Source organism: Corvus hawaiiensis, chromosome 8 (assembly GCF_020740725.1).
Source record: "Corvus hawaiiensis isolate bCorHaw1 chromosome 8, bCorHaw1.pri.cur, whole genome shotgun sequence".
In the NCBI taxonomy this organism is placed as follows: domain Eukaryota; kingdom Metazoa; phylum Chordata; class Aves; order Passeriformes; family Corvidae; genus Corvus; species Corvus hawaiiensis.
In genome coordinates this window covers 13,893,334-13,910,792 of record NC_063220.1, presented here as the reverse complement: position 1 = coordinate 13,910,792, position 17,459 = coordinate 13,893,334, and the positions used below count along the sequence as shown (strand labels likewise).

At 51.0% G+C, this 17,459-nt stretch overlaps 1 protein-coding gene across 1 annotated transcript; it reads left to right on the top strand.

Annotated features, from left to right (window-relative positions):
• Window positions 1-124: 124 nt before the first annotated feature.
• FGF8 (fibroblast growth factor 8) lies at window positions 125-9,597 on the top strand. The gene is made up of 5 exons (XM_048311618.1): window positions 125-156; window positions 241-277; window positions 2,317-2,497; window positions 6,753-6,859; window positions 7,863-9,597. Exons 1-5 carry the CDS (start codon window positions 125-127, stop codon window positions 8,148-8,150), a joined length of 645 nt encoding a protein of 214 aa, XP_048167575.1. The 3' UTR covers window positions 8,151-9,597.
• Window positions 9,598-17,459: the final 7,862 nt, after the last annotated feature.

Genomic DNA, 17,459 nt, shown 5'->3' with positions numbered 1-17,459 from the left:
TTTCTTTGGGGTGAGGACGTGCCGGCAGGGCGAGAGGAACCGAGGAGCTGAGGCAGCGCCGCGCCCCCCGGGCGCTCCCCGCCGCCGCCGGGCCCCGGGCCCCCGGCTCCGCATCGGCGCCGCGATGGATCCCTGCTCTTCGCTCTTCAGCTACGTGTGAGTACCGGCAGCCCCAGCTCTCCCGCCCCGCGCCCGCAGCCCCCCCGGCTCACACCTCTCTCCCGCTTTTCCCCCTCCCAGGTTAATGCACTTGTTCGTCCTCTGCCTGCAAGCCCAGGTAAGAGCCCGCTGGGCTGCCCGGCTTTGTTCGCCCCGCGGGGATGGGGGGTGCCCCGCCGCCGCCGAGCGGCTCGGCAGGGAGGGAGACAGGGAAGAGGAGCCGTTTAAAACCCAGGAGACAAAAGTTGCCGGGTCGTAAAAAGCCGGAGCCAAGGGGGAACCCACCTTTCCCGGGACGCAAAATACGGTGCTGGGGACTCCGGCTGCGAGGCAGGGGGTACCGGGATTTCAAGGAAATACGCAGAGTTATCTTAAAGCAGCTTTAATTCCCGTCCCCCGACCTCTAATTACACTGTGGATACCCCCATCCTTCTCCTCCGTTTTTTTTCCCTCCTATATGGCTTCATCCAAAAAAGTAAAGCAGAATTAAAAAGAGGAAAAGAAACCCTGCAAAAGCCTTAGTAAAAAGCGCAGGTTTTGATTCAGCTTAAAAGTGTCAGACTTTAGCATAGCTGGTTTGTATCGGCAGAGGCAGAAGTGACACGAATAGATTAAACGTCCCGGGCAGAGCTTGTGCAACACCCGCATACCAGCAGGCATGCGTCGCTGGGAGCGGTGCGCCTCCAAACCGGGGTGAAGCCCCCCCTTCCCCCTGAGATCACAGGTGCAGAAGCTTTGTTTAAAATGCCCTTTAAGCTACTTTTTTTATTATTGTTATTTTCCTGGAAGCTTGGGGGGAAAAAAATGGAATTTCCAGCTGAATAGTGAAGGGAATGGAGCACTGGGAGTGTGCAGTTGTATAAAAACATAGCTGTAATATTTTGGAGTGTGAGATGGAGACCAAATAGCAGCATGGCTAATGACCTCTCCTCCACATGGTACCCTCATCAGAGCTGGGGAGAGAATCCTGCTGTATTATCCAAAACCCGTCTATAGGAAACACACATGCACAGGCAGAAGCAGAGGGAGAGAGATGACATTGTCAAGGGGAGATATCTCTATAAAGCTGGCTTTGAGAGAGCAGCGGCTTTTGCTTTTATTGTGGTTTTCTGTTGTTGTTTAAGACAGGAGGAAATCTTCCCATTTGACGTGGGGGTGGTGGGGGGTAGTCCCAGCCTTCTGATGTTGAAAGGAGCGATCTCCTAACATTTGCTCAGAATACATCTTTATAAATGTCAGGGAGCAGCGAAACTTTCCAGACTTAAAAGAGGGATTTGAGACGAGGGGGGAAAAAGACTTCTGTGCCAGCTTGAGAGCCGGGGCTGAGGGGGGAGCAGGTTTGGCTGCTCATGAAAATCATTTAAAGCCCAGGAGCAGCAGTGTCGGGTCTGGAGAGGATGGGCTCAGCTGCAGCTCTGGGACTAACGGGTTGGTGGGCTGGGGAAGACCCCGTGCTGGCACTGACTGGGGATGAGGGCTGTGATTGCATGGGTAGCACGTTGGTATCCTCAGGTTGTTATACCACTAAATACCTGGGCTGGGGTATGGTTTTCTTGTAATTCTTATACCTCACAGCTCTACCATCTCTGTGGACTTTGTGTTGGAAGAGCTTATTGAGTGGGATATTTGGGAGCAAATAAAGAGCCTGAGACCCAGAGGACAGGCAGCTGTTGAAACTGCTGGGATATGTGCCTGGGGCAGCTGGAGTAGTAGTATGTTCCTGCAGAGGTGAGAGAGGTGTGGGATGAAAGCATCAGCCCCTTGAGAGGGCAACACAGTGCCATCCTGCATGTCTCGCCTCGACCCCCTCCACCTCCCAGCCTTGACGCCCATCTCAAGGTACCCCAGCGCCAGTTAGGACCCCCTGAGCCCTGGAGGGGCTTCTGGGCTCACCAAGCACTGTTGTAGTCCCAAGCCACCTGCCCCTCTGCTTTGGGCATGTCTAGAGCTCTGTATAGGGCTCTGATCACTGTGTCCCAGCGCTTAGTGCTCCTTCTCCTGGAAAGATTTTGGTGGCACAGGAGGCACCGCCGCGGTCCTGGCTCCTGGCCTCCCCGTAAAGCCCAGCTGGAGGCCAGTGATCTCGGCTCAGCCCATTTGCCCCGCTGAGGAGTAGAGATTATAATGGTGTGTTGTATATTTTTTAATTTCCTAAAGGTAACTGTTCAGTCCCCACCTAATTTTACACAGCATGTGAGGGAGCAGAGCCTGGTGACAGATCAGCTCAGCCGGCGGCTTGTCCGTACCTACCAGCTGTACAGCCGGACCAGCGGGAAACATGTGCAGATCTTGGACAACAAGAAAATCAATGCGATGGCAGAGGATGGGGATGTGCACGGTAAGGACACACGATGTGGGCAGGCGAGGGGGGAGCTGGGGAGGTGTTTGCAGCCCATAGTGGCGATTGATGATTTCCGTCCTGTTTGTTAGCCAGAAATCGTTAAAATCGTTCAGCTTGTGGGGGCTTGTAAAAGGAGAACATAGGGGTCAGTAATCAGCAGCTGTGTGATTCAAGGTGAGGGCGGGTTCCCTGTGCCAAGGGAGGAGACCAGTTCTTGAAGGATAGGCTCTGCTTCTTTCCTTTTAATTCTTGGTTTGCACCAGGGGCAAACCTGGTGGGTTTGGGGAGCCCTCAGAGGGCTCGGGGCTGTGGCATCCTGAGCATCAGCAGTCATTTCATCCCAGCTCTTTAGAGGGATGGGAATCCCTGAGACTTCCTTCTGAAACAGAAACAGAAAGTAAATTTGAAAAAGAAGAGGCAGGGAGGAGAAAGGGGGAATGACTGCTTTGGAAGCCTTCCCTGAACTAGGACTGTTAAAGTGGCATTTTCCTGATATAGTCCCATCCCTTCCTTCTCCTCACAAATCCCGAGCAGAGGGTCAGCGAGGCAGTCAGCTGCAGGTGAAGATGCTGCGGTGTCTCTAGAGACAAAGCAGAGACTCTGCAAGCGTGAGAGCCTGTGCTCTGCCACAGCCCCTCTGCATCGTCCTGGCACCCTCTCCCCAAAACCTCCACCTTCTCTAGGGCAGGGGGACCGGTCTCTCCGCTGGGGACTCTTGAAGCCCAAATACTTTGGTGGTGTGAGCTACTGCCACGCTGGGATGGTCAAACGTGGCGCAGGGGTCAGTGGGGCCAGCGAGCCCTGGCAGCGCCACGGGGCCGGCTGCGGGAGGCCTGATCCTGCACCCGGGGCAGGGAAGCACCTGCGTTCCTGTGTGTTGTGCACAGGGATTGCAACTCTTGTTCTTTGGTATTAGCTGCAATTTCCCTACCTTGCTTGGGTAGATTAGTAGGAACAATTTTTTTCTTTACCTTTCTGGGTTTTGGGGGCTTTTTCTTCATTTTACTTTGGCTGAAAATTTCACCCTGGACATTATCAGTGCAAGCACAGTGCAGGTTCCATGTGATATTCCATACATCCAGAATTAATCTTGCAAATGAATTATTCCCATACTGGAGCAGATCTAGCTTGAAAGGGCAGTAGCTAATTTCCCAAGCAAAAAAAGAAAATCCCATCTTGTTTTAGACCTCTAACGCCTGGATTTTAAAAAACAGTTAGTGCATATTTAAATAACAACCAGGTTTAAATAAGGCCAGAAGGAGGGGACTGGTGGTGGCTTGAAAAACTCTATTAAAATGTAATAAAGAAAGGTTAAGCATTTGAAGAGCTAAGGAGGAAAATGAAGACTGATCTAAACCAGAAAGAGAACAAGCAGTTTTTCAGATGTAAAGTTTTAAAAGAGTTGCAAGTCTGTAAATGTTAAAATAGAGGTTCAGGATTGTTCTGTATGAATCTCTAGGGAGGCCCCCATGTCTGGAAGAACTATTAAAACGCTTCTTACTTTCACCTTTTTTAACATTTCCTGAATACTTTCTCCTCTTCGCAGTCCAGTTGGGGGATCAAGTGTGTCTCGCTGCATTTTTTCAGCATTTACGTAGCCACTTTCCCTTCAAAGTTTGAGCATGAAACATAATTTTACTGGGATAAATCTGTCACTTAAATGAAAGAATGGAGTTGAAAATGTTAAGCCTCGCCCCCTCCCCAAAAGAGGGAGGAAAAAAAAAAAAAGGACTCCCCCCAAATGTTATCTAGAAATCCACTTTTGCAGCAAGGATCCCCCCCTCCCCAAGCCGTTCCTTCTGCCTTTTTTTTTTTTCCTGTCTCATTTTTGGGGGTGGGTGTGTAAAAGGGGTTGATTTATTTTTGCAGATGACCCCTTTCCCCACGCTGACATTTTTACAGCCGACTTAACATCAAGTCTGGCGTTTTCAGTTATTTATCTTAATTGTCAATATTTGATTGACTTTTTTTAATTCTAAGGGAAGGTGGGCGGCCTTAATTCTAAGGGAAGCTGCAGCCCAGCTTGTCCCTCCCAGGCTGTGCCTGCCACCAAGAAAACCACTGCCAGCTGCAGCTTGAACTCAACCCCACGAGTGGCTGGGGACACCAGCACAGCTCTCTGCCCACTTGCTGGTTTTTATCTATGCCCAGGGTTTTCTGCTGGCTGGGGCTGGAGTTTGCAAGGTTCACGAGTTGCCTACAAGGGTCTAGGGGTGCAAGTCCCTGGGGCCAGGTTGTCTTTATCCTCTGTGGATGAGGGGGCCGGAGCGACACATGGGCTGGGCTCGTGCAGGGCAGCAAACCCGTCTGGTGGCTGTAAATCACAGCTGCCCTTTGGGGAAAAAGAAAAAAAAAGGGAAAAGTCCAAAAGAGAAGCAATGTGCATCTTTAAAGCAGGGTTTTGTGCTCACTGAGGCCAAGGCCTCCTGCTCCCTCCCTCTCTCCCTCTTCATCCCTCCCTCCCTCCCAGCTCTTTCTATCGCTCAGAGAGAAAAATCAATTCTCCTCAAACCTTTTACTGCCTCCAAGATCAATTCCCCCTTTCCCCAATATAGATAAATAGGGGGTCACTGTCTCAGTGCTTTGTTTGCAGAGTGCCATCGCTCCCGTGGGTGATTTTGGGGATGCTAGGTGCTTGTCAGGCTCTGGGCATTGATCAGCACAGCCTGGAGTCGGCTCTTCCCAAATTTCCTGTCTCTGAGTTCAATCTGTGCCTGCCTAGGAGTAGGGGGATGTGAGTGCACGGTAGCTTGGGGACAAGAGATGCTGCAGGGTGATGCTGACGGGAGGGGGTGCCTGCATGCACATCAAGCTTGGCCTGCCTGACAGCACCAAATCAGTCAGCCCCAGCAAATTTGGGGATGATCTTTCCATTGGTCAACTCAGTGGCTGCCAGCACTGCCTGCTTGCTGTCCCCACCCTTGGTGCCATTGACCTGAGCAGCATCCATCATAACAGGGAACAGGATTGAGGCATTGCAGAGACAGAGGGGACATTTGCCCCTCACCCATAGTGTGATTTAGGCTCGTTTTAGCTTGTGTGTGTGTACCCGCAGCCTCCTTCTGCCATTCAAAGCATCCTCCTGCCGAGCCTCCCACTCCAGAGCCACAGCACTGCCCTCACTGGGGCTTGCTGGAGGCTGAGCATGCTGGGCTAGAGATGTGCAAGCTGCAGTGAACCACAGTCCTGAGGAACTGAGCGGCCCTTGTGCAGAGATCAGAGATGATAAATTGGGCATCAACAGACTTAAACCCATATTAAGAGTGTCAGCTTGGAATCTTTGTGGCCAGTACTCTAATTGCCTTTTCTGATAGCACTTGTGGTACTATGGGCTGATGCTGGACAAGAGCTGATGGGGCAGTCACAGCTGGCTTTTCAGCACCGTGGGGAATTCTTTGGTGCTTGGCATAGCACAGACCTTTTGAGGTGCAAACAGGCAGCCACCATCCCCATCGAGGCTTGCTCTGGGGACAGCAGCTGCAGGACTGGGAAGAAGGATGTCCTGTCCCCATCCTCCCCCTTCCCTGGGGATGGATGGGCTTTGGGGCTTGGGTTCCCAGGGTGAAGGCAGGGAGGGAAGGTGACAGTTCTATTTATAGGTGGCCCATCGACCCAGTGATTTGCATAGCTCCTTCGGAAGTCGATCGATGCCTCCATTAAAAAACTGAGACCAAATCAATACGCCCTCTCGACTTGTGCAAAGGTGAAAGGCATTAAAAGGGTGGCTGTTACCCTTCACGCCTCCCCTGCCAGCTGCAAAGTCACTACTCCTCCTGCAGCCCTGGCCTGGCAGAGGGACATGGAGCAGTGTCCCCTGGGCTGGGGACAGCTGGCAGCATGCTGTGCGCTTCCAGAAGGTGCCTGCCTGGTTCTTGCCCACAGACACACCCAGACCTCCAGCACAAGCCCTGCTCACTGCCCTGACTCCATCTGGGACACCTCTGTGGCACCTGAACCACTGAGCCCCGTGGAGTGGGGTAAAACAGAGCTACTCCCCACCCAGCACAGCTCACGGTGGCAAAGGATCATGTCCAAGGTCATGCAGGGACATAGGGGCAGATTAAGGGAGGGACAAAGCTGTATCTTAACCTCATGTGCTGATTTTAGGGCTCTCTCTGGCTCAGTTGCATGAGCTCATGTGCCTGCAGTGCTCAGCACCAGGGTTCATTGCTGGGGTCTCCATACCTGGGCTGGCTCTATCCCACAGCCCCTCTGACCTCCCTCCCTCTCTCCCCTCGGTTGCTCTCCCCAGCCAAGCTCATCGTGGAGACAGACACCTTTGGGAGCCGCGTGCGTATCAAGGGGGCAGCCACAGGTTTCTACATCTGCATGAACAAGAAGGGGAAGCTGATTGGCAAGGTAGGGTGCAAGGGTATGGGCAAGGCAGGGAACTGCTGGGGACACGGAGCAGAGACTGCCAGGAGAGGAGCTCTGACCTGATACAGAGCTACCTGTGTGGTGGGGTGGCGAGATGGGGGTCCTGGGGCTCAGCCAGCACTGCCTTTTTGAGGGCAGGGGGACAAGCCATCCTGCAGCCTGAGGGGGAGCAAGAGAGGTGGGAGGGTGCCGTGTGGGGCACATTCCTTCTATCTCTCCGAACAAATAGGCGCATTGCTGGTCTATTCTCCACGATTACATGGTACAAATGCCAGGAATGTTAAGATGCTCCATGGGGCTGGCCCCAAGGCCAGATCCCACCACCCGCTGATTTGTCATGCAGCTTCTGAGCCTCGACGCCCCTTCCCATGGCGGGGGTGGGGGGGATGGATGTGCAAAATCCCTCCAGAACAGTGATTATCTGCAAGGATTTTCCATGGCAGCTGCTTCCTGGGGGCTGCCCAGTGTGGGTCCCTCTCTAGTCCTGCTGCTGCCCATAATGGGGAGAGCTCAGTTCCTGGCTACCCCGTGCTCCTCCCACCACCTGCATCAGTGGGCACCAGCACCACTGATGTCACGTCACTTCTCCTACCACTCAATGCTCCTCGATGCCCCTCCTATATTAAAGACGCCAGGGGGACAGGATGTATGGGTGAACTGGGACGGAGAGTTTGCTTATGGTTATACCCAGGCACAGGTGGAGGCAAAAGTTCCCTTATGGATGTGGTGGAAGTTAAGGCTGGGACCAGCTGCACTGGTATGTAAGCAGCAATGAGCAGTGTTTGTGTCACAATGCCTGCTCCCTGCAGCTTGTTGAGGAAAAGCAGATTTTGGGCAATTCTGACCTGTGGGAGCAGTGAGCCTTTGGTTGCCCGCAAGCACTGCAACCCTGTTGCCACATCAGTCAGTCCAGTGTGGGGCAGTGAGAGGCAGACCTCTGAGCAAGTGCCTGTTGCTTAAATCTCTGCTCCTGTCCCCTTCTCAGAGCAACGGCAAAGGCAAGGACTGCGTGTTCACGGAGATCGTGCTGGAGAACAACTACACAGCGCTGCAGAACGCCAAGTACGAGGGCTGGTACATGGCCTTCACCCGCAAGGGCCGCCCGCGCAAGGGCTCCAAGACCCGGCAGCACCAGCGCGAGGTGCATTTCATGAAGAGGCTTCCCAAGGGCCACCAGACCACCGAGCCCCACAGACGCTTTGAGTTCCTCAACTACCCCTTCAACCGGAGAAGTAAAAGGACTAGAAACTCCAGCTCCAGAGCGGGCCCTTGATGTGCCTGCCCCTGCCCCATCTGCCTGCATCTCTCCTGGAGGATGTTCCTCTGAGCTTGGTGGACTATATGTAGAGACCTTCCCTTATGGGTATTAAACAAAACAGAGAAAAAAAAATGGGAGGGGGAGGATAAAAAAAAATTACCTGCTCTAGTTGTTGATACTTTTGTGGGGGGTGTTTGATTTTTACAAAAAAAAAAAAAAAGAGGAAAAAAATGAGAGAGGCTCTATTTTTGTACTCCAGCTTTAAAAGTAATGAAACATTCAAAGACTGGTGAAGGGAGAAGAGCCCTTCACTTAGAAATGTTCTAGTCTGTTCGGGGTTGCGCTTTATTTTGTAATTTTTTTTTTTTTTTTTTTTTTTGTAGCTCTAGGGGTAAAGGAGTTAAAAAATCATGTTTAAAACAAACAAGCAAAAAAACCATGGAAATCCAAATCTGGAAGCGATGTGCTACTTAAATGAACTGAACTAATGCTATGCTTGCTGGAGAAGATGGAGAGGCTGGAAAACAACTAAGGGGAGGGGGTTTATTTTGGAGATGGTTGGAGATTTCCTAGGTGGTTTTTGCAGCCTGAGTGATGTGGGGGCACTGCTTGTGGGGGCTGACTGTGACGCCTGGGGGTGAGGACCACTGGGTGCTTTCTTTCCTTGGATGTGCCTACTTCTTTGGCTGAGCAAGGGGTTGCTGGAAGTCGCTTGCATCCTTCTGAGAACACTGCTGGCTTCACAACTCTCAACTTACTTTTTTACTCAGGAGAGGACAGGGGTGATGGATTCCCCAGAGAAAGTCCTGAACTGACTTGGTACCTCTTACCCACGGGAGCATCTTTGGCATTTGGTTTGTTTTAAAGTACTAAGGTACAGCTGCTGTGGAGCAGGCTGGTAACTGGTATTATTTTTTTCCCCACGTGGAAAATGTGAACTTCTCACCAAAAATTGATATTTTTTTTCTGTCTATATTTTTTTATCAGATGCAAGTTTTCATCCATAAAATTAAACAAAGTTTACAAATTATTGTGGAGCCATTCCAGGCTGTTTTGTGGTAATATTCAGTATCATGTCATAATAGTTGGTGCTTCCATTGCCAACTGTCTCTTCCAGGTTTCCTCTTTGATAAGAAATACTGCCATCCTTGTCCCCCTAGGAAAGGAGGGGGTTTCTTTCAAAATTTCTGTGTTGACAGAAGCCCAATTTTCTATTTAGAAGAAAAAAAACCCCAACCCCAAAGGAAACATTAAATCTCTTGAGTGAACATCCTCAGCCAGCCCTGCTCTGCACATGCTGCCCTGGGACTGTGACTCTCTCCAAAGGGTTAAACCAATTATTCTTAACGGGGAGGGCAAACAAAGACACTGGATAGGAGCCAGAACCAGGGGTGACTTTTCATTCAATCTTTTTTGATTGTTTGGGGGTTTTCCTGTTTCCTTGAGGATTTTTGTTTTGTTTCGGTTGTGTACAAATTGAATATGAAATGATTGAAATATTTATTTAATATGTGCATTAAAAGTTTGTATTAGTCTGACAGAGCCTGATGCTTTCCAGGGATGGGTTGGGGCTGGAGAGACATGTTGGAGAGGGGTGAAAAAGGATGGCAGTGAGGTGCAGGATGGGGCTGAGGCTGCTGGTTGGTGCAATTTCCTTCCCAAGGGAACAGCTGTTGAAAGTGGGAGACTGCCCCAAGATTTTGAACCCAGATGAGTCTCATGGAAATCATGGTTTTCCTTGCAGCAAATTCCAGGTTCAATGTGCAGATGCCAACTCCTTAACAGGTGGGAGCAAGGCCTGCTGCAGGCTGAATGGGGACATAGTGCAATGGAGCCTTGATCACTGCTTTCAAGCACAGGATGAAGCTTTCCAAGAGAAAGCTGGTATTTGCTCCTCTCTTACCTGGAAGAGCTTGGTGGCTCTGCAAAGTGGGCTGTTGGGTCCCCTCCTTCAGAGAATACTCAACCCTGCTGCAGTGCGTGGTCTTGCTTACAGGACCTGATCAGGGATTCAGATACAGAGTGGTTCTAAGGTATGGAAGCATACAAGAATAAAACTGAAATATGTTAAACTGCATAAATGTAGCAGTCCTGCAAGGTGAGTCTCACCATCACTGGTGGCAGCCCTGGTTCTGTTGCTGTGTTCAGAGGTGCCTGTGACATCATTTAGTGCTCAGGATGAGACTTACCTGTGGGTTCGAGGCCCTGACACAGCAGCCTGGGCTGAACTGGCAATATTTATCAGTCATTTCAAGGGGGAAAAACAAGGGGCTGAGCACTTGGCCGTGCTCTGCACCTGAGCATCACTGCTGCATCACAGAGATCAGGGATGTTGCTTGAGTCACAGGATAGCATGGATGGCTTTTGTCCTAGGAAGGATCCAAGGGCTGCAGAAGCCTGAAGATGACTGCTGGGGCGAGACTTTGTTGTGGTTTACAGGCTACAGGAATTAAAAGTGAATTGCTCCTGGCCTTTCCCCAGGCAGAGATTGTGTTTGATAGTCCTTAATGGTTGCTTTTTCTCCTTTAATTTGTCTAACTGCCTTTCCTAATGGCTTTGTGACCATGAGTGAATTGGTGCCAGGTGCCTGCTCCAGGTACAAGTAGCAGAGGCACAGGACTGGCTCCATGTCTCCTGTCTTGTTTCGAATGCCCCAGCTATGGGAGGGCATGGTGTGGGTGCTCAACCTCCGGTAAGGCTGTTCCCCCATCCCTGCCATCCTGGGATGCAGCCAAGAGCTGAAGCAGCACCCTGGGGTTTGAGGTGGGTATGGACAGCCCTGTGTCCCTGCACAGCTCTGTACCACACTGTCCTCCAAATCCTGCTGTCTGCTCTGCACCCAGGCCTGGCTCCTGCTCACTTGGTTCATGGTTAGTCAGCCACTTTTCATTAAAGGGCTTTTGGGGGGCCATGGAGCACTGCAGCCTGAGACTTTGTTTATTGTTCAAATTTGTCCAACTTGAGCTTCTAGTCAACAAAGGTTGTTTCACCATTGCTTGGAAGATTAAAGAGCCCACTTCTAGTAAGTTAATGAGTAAATGAATTAATTAACGGTTCCTCATACCCTGTCTCTGCACTGATACCACTTAGTCCTTGGTAAGTCTGGAGGAGATCATGCAGGGTCCTGTGCACATTGTCCCCAGGGCTGGTGGCTTCTACTACCCATGTAGGGAGGTGGGGACAGTCCCTTGTGGTACCTGCTGTTCCTCCACAGCGACAGAAACCCTGGCCGTTATTTGAATGCATAGGGTCAATCATCAGCCCAGGAATGTGGGACTTTTCCTTCTTCATCAGCAGGTGTGTGAACCAAGCTTGAGAATCACAGCCACCCAGAGGCCCTGGGGACTGTGGGATGCTGAGATGGGGCTGGATGCAGGAGAGTGCTGGGGATGGGGAGCTTTGGGGATGGGTGTTTGCTTCTGTTAACTCCTGCTGTTAGCATGGGTGTTTTGGGCAGAAACCTCTGCTTTGAGCTAGGAAAGTCCTTGTGGTGGGCATGTGCCTGTTCCTAATGCTACCATTGCCAGTGACACCCTGCAGCCCCCTCACTGCCTCCAGCTGGCTGGAGGGAGGTGGCAGATGAAGCAGGAGAGGAGCCTCGCTGCTCTGGCTTTTGGAGCAGGGGTGATGGCCCCACCCTGAGCTCCAAGCAGCAGTGTGTGTGTCCCTGCCCGGAGAGGCTTCACCGTGCGGTGCCATCCAGACACAGCGACGAGGCTGGAGCTGAGCAACGTTTGCGACCGTCTGCCTTGCCAGATCACAGGGAAGCCCATCTGGTCCAGCCAGCCAACACAGGGTAAGAAGAAAATGTGGGGTGAACACACCAGGGCAACATCAGGCAGGAGAAAGAGCTGTTTTCAGATCAAATGCTGCTGTGATTGCCCAGAGAAGCTGTGGGTGCTCCATCCCTGGCAGTGCCCAAGGCCAGGTTGAACAGGGCTTTGAGCAATCTGATCTAGTTGAACATATCCCTGCCCATGGCAGAGGATTTGGAATTAGATGACCTTTAAAGTCCCTTCCAGTCCAAACCATTCTGTGATTCTATGGCAGAGAAACAGAGTAGACAGGCAGCAGTAAACTGAAGTGGCAAGAAAACAGGCATGTGCTGTCTGAGCAGGGGCTGCACTAGGCCTTGATCAATCAAACCCCAAACTTTCTGGCGCATGCTGTCTCTGCTCCCACCCCTTCTCTCAGTTTACAACTTTTCCACGAGGTGCGCTTGGATATGGGTGCCCGCTGAGCTGGGTGGGCTGTGGGATGCTGTGGCAGAGCTGGGGCTTGCCCAGGCTCCCTTAGGCAGGCTCTAGCTTGGGAAGGACGACTGGGCTGTTTGTTTATTGCATGAGGCTCAGCTTTCAAACATTTCCCTGCCATCCCCCTCCCCCTCCTTTAATTAATTCTGGGTAAGAAGTTCTGGCTTTATTGTGCCACCGAACTGAGGGCTCCCTGTGGGAAAAGTCACACCTACTGAACAGCTTCTGATACCATGCAAATGAAGGACAAGTCCAGGAAACGCTTTCATCTCAGACCTGTCCAGCCCCCTGCCCATTAATTACACACATTTCATTTGTGTGAGAGCAATTCCTCTTGGGGAGGGGGGTGGGGGCTGGCTGCAGCTTGTGGATCGTCTCAGCCCCCGCTCTCTAAAGACTCCTCCTTGGAAGGGGTTTATAGCCAGAAATGAGGATGCTCAGGGACTCAGTGGGGGATCTCATATTTTGGCCTCTCCAGACCAAACTGGCTTGTTGGTGGGCTGCATCCTGCCAGTGGGGAGGGCTCAGCACTGCTCCATGCCCTGCTCCATAGCAGCAAGCCCTGGCTGTGGAACCGAGTGGAGCATCCTAGAGGGGGACACAAGGTGGAGCAGAAATGAGCTCAGTGCTGTCCCAAGGGAATGGCCCTGCAGGCCAGGAGCTCATGAGATAGATTACTTTGGGCAGGGTAGCCACAAAACGAGTCTTACATATGGAAACATCCTTCTGTGCTGCAACAGAATCACATGTGTTGAGGGACAGCACCACGCTGTGACAGGGCACAAAGTCTTCTTGGCCACAGGTGGACCAGACCCAAATCTCCTTTTGAGCCTTGGTCCCTCTCTGCTCCTCTCCTCTCCTTTCCACACAGCTCCTCTGACCACAAGCTGCAGCCAAAGTCATCTGCAGGCTGGTTCCTGTTTTCTGGAGTCTGATGGGGAGTCTTTGGTCCAGGCCCTGGAGAAGGTGCAGAGAGAGGTGCTGTGGAGCACAGTTGGTTTTCACAGCCAGTTTCCTGGCCGTAGCAATAACACTTAGCACTTCTGTAGCACCTGGGATGCTCCAAGCACCTACACATATGCTCCTCATTACCACTCTGCTTCCCATTTGCAGCCTTGCTGCCCCCTCCCCACACATGCCTACAGCACTATCAGTTCTCCCTTAGAAATGGGACCACCCTCCAACTGCTGTGGCTTTGCTGCAGAAGACCTTTGATGGCTAAGTTTGCTGTTTGCCTTCCTCTGGGACAAGGATGTGCTGTGACCTGTGGTGTTGACAAGCCTTGGGCCCAGGGAGACGTGGCCCCTGTGGCTTGGTGCACCAGAGGAGCTCTTGGGAGATGTTGGAGGGATATCTGGGACTTGGATGGGGGGTGTTCTTGGGCTTTGTGTGACTTACAGCATCTCTCCTATGTTCATAGCAGCTGTAACACTGGAATGTCCTTCCAGGCCGTGTGGTGTCCAAGATCAAATCTGTGGCTACAGAGTCCTAGATCAGAGACAGGGGAGGCTTGGCTGTGTTGGGAAGAGCCACTCCAGCCATGTCCAGGTATTACCACTTTGCTAAGCTTGTGCTGTTTGTTGTTGTGGACTGGAAATGGGATGGTGAGGGCTGTCAGAGCCTCCCCAGTTTGGTGAGTGCCTGATCTGTGCCCCTGCTCCCATCCAAGCCCTCTGTTCAGCCATGGAGTAAGCCCTTTCAACCATGACCACAGCACTGTGAAGGGTCCTTGTTTCTGGGGTAGCTTCTCCTGTCAATATGGCCAATAGTGTTTTCTAGTTTTTTTCCTCTCGAAGATTTATAGCAGGAGGAGAAGGAAAAAATCTCAGCCTTGCTCTTTCTGTGAGTGTTTTGCATACTCTTTCTTCTGTAGTAGTACATCTTGGTGGCTGGGACCTCCTCTTTTATGAGCTGCTCCCAGAGTAAGCAGCAGCCCTTGTCCCAAAGACTTGATGTTTCCTATGGTCAACTGCAGCAGGTGCCATAAGCTGCCAAGACAGACACAAGCACAGGTCTAGTTGCTACCACAAGAAAAGAGAGTCCTGAGAAGGGATTTGAAAGAGAGCTGGAAGGTGTCCCTGTGGAAGTTCATAGCAAATATTAGGAAAACTCCAAAGACAACATTTAAAAAAACCCCATAAGAGCTTGCTGAAGTGCAGGATGAGACCCAGGCTGTACATCCATAGTAGAATTTTGACTGTCAAGATGTGAAATGGGAGCTTGAGTGCTGGCTGCGCCTGCTCAGGCCCTGGGCTGTGGCTGTGCTCCCTATCACGCCGTGAGAAGCAGAAGCCCAGCTGGGAGCCAGCCCTTTGGTAATGGCCTGCGAATTTCCCTGGACTCTGTTAATTGCCGCCTGGCTGCTAGTTACAACTCCAAGTCAATTGCTGGGAGTGTTGGGCCCTGCAAAACAACCCCTTGAAATCAGTTGTTAGTCCAATTAACAACCAGTTTGGCTTCGGTTCAGGCTGTTAACCATCAAACAGCTAACTGCTGGTAATGATTGATTTCTCAGCAGTTGGGGCTGCAGTGGAGGAGCCAGCCTGAGTCACAAAATGCCATTAAAACCAAGATTTTGTGAATGCATCTGGCTCAGGCAAACATTTGAGTTGTCCCACACCAGTAGAGCAGGCAAGGGGATGACCAGAATTTTTATCCATTTTGATTAAAGTAGGGGTCGTTGGCATGTGTTGGGATGAACTGGCAGCCACCAGAGCAGTGCTGCCACCGTACTGTGCTCCAGGAAGGCAGCCACCACTGTTTGTAGGGCAACCACTGATACTCATTGGGCATCATGGCATTCAAGGCCCCCACGGATGGGAATTGCTCATTGTCCAGCTCTCTTCCATAGTTACTGTTCCAGCCAGCAGACCTGCACAGATTGATGTATCTAGTTTGGAAGTTCAGGTGTTTCCACAAATCACCATTTCCATCTGCACCACCAGCCAGGAGCTTGCACAGGGACAGCAGCTCCTATCAGCATATGGAAGCCTGGGATGTCTCCATAGCAGCCTGGGATGCTGTGCTTGCTAGAAGGTGATGTAGACTCTTCTGCAGGTGTGTGTATCTCTACGAAAACTGTAAAATACTCTTTGGGTCCCAGGGTTCAGCCAGGGTTTGTTTAAGACTGCTGGTCAGGTCTTCATCCGTTTCCCTCCATGGTTTCAGGCCCTGGTTCTCCACTGTACCCTGTCAGGCTCATTTAAACATATTGCTGGTGTTGCATCAAGAGCTTTTTCCCCTGGGGATATTTTTCCCCTGATCAAAGTGTCTGATTCAAGCTGTAGCATGTTTCAGGGAGGAGGAAGACAGCCACCTGTTAAGGAAAGACTTTGAAAATACAGAGGATGCACTGCAGAGGTTGACCTTGTGAAATGTAAACTTCAACAGTGCAGGGTGAGGAGTGAGCACCTTGATGAACAACACTATGGTGGTTGTGCTTTTGCTGGTACTCTGGGACCTGTGGTCCTGCCAGGGCCTCAGCTCTGGAGCCTGAGCTCAGTTGCTGAAGCTGGGACCTGGTGCCTTTCAGCAGGATGTGTGCTCCTGAGACCCATGTAGATGTTTCAAAGATCTTCCTGCAGGGTTCCTCTAAGTGCCTATCTGGTTCTCCCTGGTGCCATGATCTTCCTCTCCCTTCACTGCAAGTACAGTCATCCCAGATTCCCACCAGTACATACCCTGGCATGGTGCATGTTTTCTGTAATCAGCTTATTAGATCCTTGGGGAAACAGGACAAAGTTGCTTATTTCATCAAATACCTACTAAAAGAAGCTGTGTTCTCTCCCACATTGGGATTACCTTGCCATCCCTATTGGGGAGGCTGGGTTGCAGCTGAAACACCCCCACTCTGGGCAGTGCAGTGAGCCACTGCAGCCGGGGGATCAGTCAGGGTTTCTCCTCCAGTCTGTACATGAAAAAAACGGTTCTTACAAAAGTAAAAATGAGGAGTTTGGAGTAAGCAGACAACCCAGTTTTCTCACTTATTGGTCTATGAGCAAATGTTTTACTTGCAGCTTATGCATTTGGCTGGGCTGAATTACAGCAGTCCCAGCCTGTGCATCTTGTGGGTGTCCCATTCCCCCTGAGCTTTTGCTGAACACACCCTTCCAGGAGGTGCTGATGGGTGCCTCTTGCCTGCTGGAGCTGGGTGAGCTCTGCCTGCTCAGACTTTTTGTATACCAGAGAAGGTCAGCTAGAAACAGAAACAATTGGTTTTGTTGGGGGCTCTTTTTAGGCATCAAATATTCTCCATCATCACCAGGCTGGCTTCGCGTTCAGGAACCAATGCAAACAGAGCCAAACCCTCAGCAGAGAATTTAGCAAGAGAAGTGGCACAGACTTTCCAGAGCTATTTTGCCAAAGTATCACATCCTCATTCCTCCTTATAATTTGTGCCACAGCAGTTGATGCTGTTCTGGGCTCTGCACAGACACGGGGCGAACACAGAGGAGCTCCCAGCCAGAGCTGAAAGCAAGTGGCATAGCCCCACTTTAGAGAAGGTGTGGGGGAAATCAGTGCACAGAAAGATTAAGACCTGAAAGAAAGTCTGGCTGAGCTGCAAATCAGCTGAATCAATCTGTAAGAGGCCAAGAAAAGGTATGGCAGTGGTCCAATGGGAGAAGCAATGCATATATGCAACAATCTGAGTTATAAATGAGGTACAAAACCACAAACCTGTTTTTTTTTTTTCTAAACCTCATGTCCGATTCCCCAGCTTTGACTGAAGATTGGACTCTGTCCTGAATGCTGATGGGATTTGTACATCAGCAGATTTCAAGGTCATGGGGAGTATTCCGAATGTTCGTCCCAGTCTTCTGCCATACTTGGATGAGAGAATTCTGCTCAGTGCCTTCTGAGTGAAAGTCACAGTTCTTATTTAAGGAACAGGAAGAAAGAATATTCTCCAGGGACCCCATATTTCAATATTTTTTGGCCTTAAATGCCTAACTTCAACTCGCAGCACTTGAGCTTGCACTCTTCCAGCTTACAGTGTCATCCCACCTGACCAAGTTTCTCCAGGCAGAGCAGGCAGGTTTTCCAGGTCTCTCCAAGCTCTTGCAGGGATTTT

Excerpts from the sequence above, each read along its gene's own strand:
- FGF8 (XM_048311618.1), top strand. The coding sequence starts at position 125 with ATGGATCCCTGCTCTTCGCTCTTCAGCTACGT. Across the intron at positions 157-240 it reads TCTTCGCTCTTCAGCTACGT|GTTAATGCACTTGTTCGTCC; the intron begins GTGAGTACCGGC and ends TCCCCCTCCCAG. Across the intron at positions 278-2,316 it reads TCCTCTGCCTGCAAGCCCAG|GTAACTGTTCAGTCCCCACC; the intron begins GTAAGAGCCCGC and ends AATTTCCTAAAG.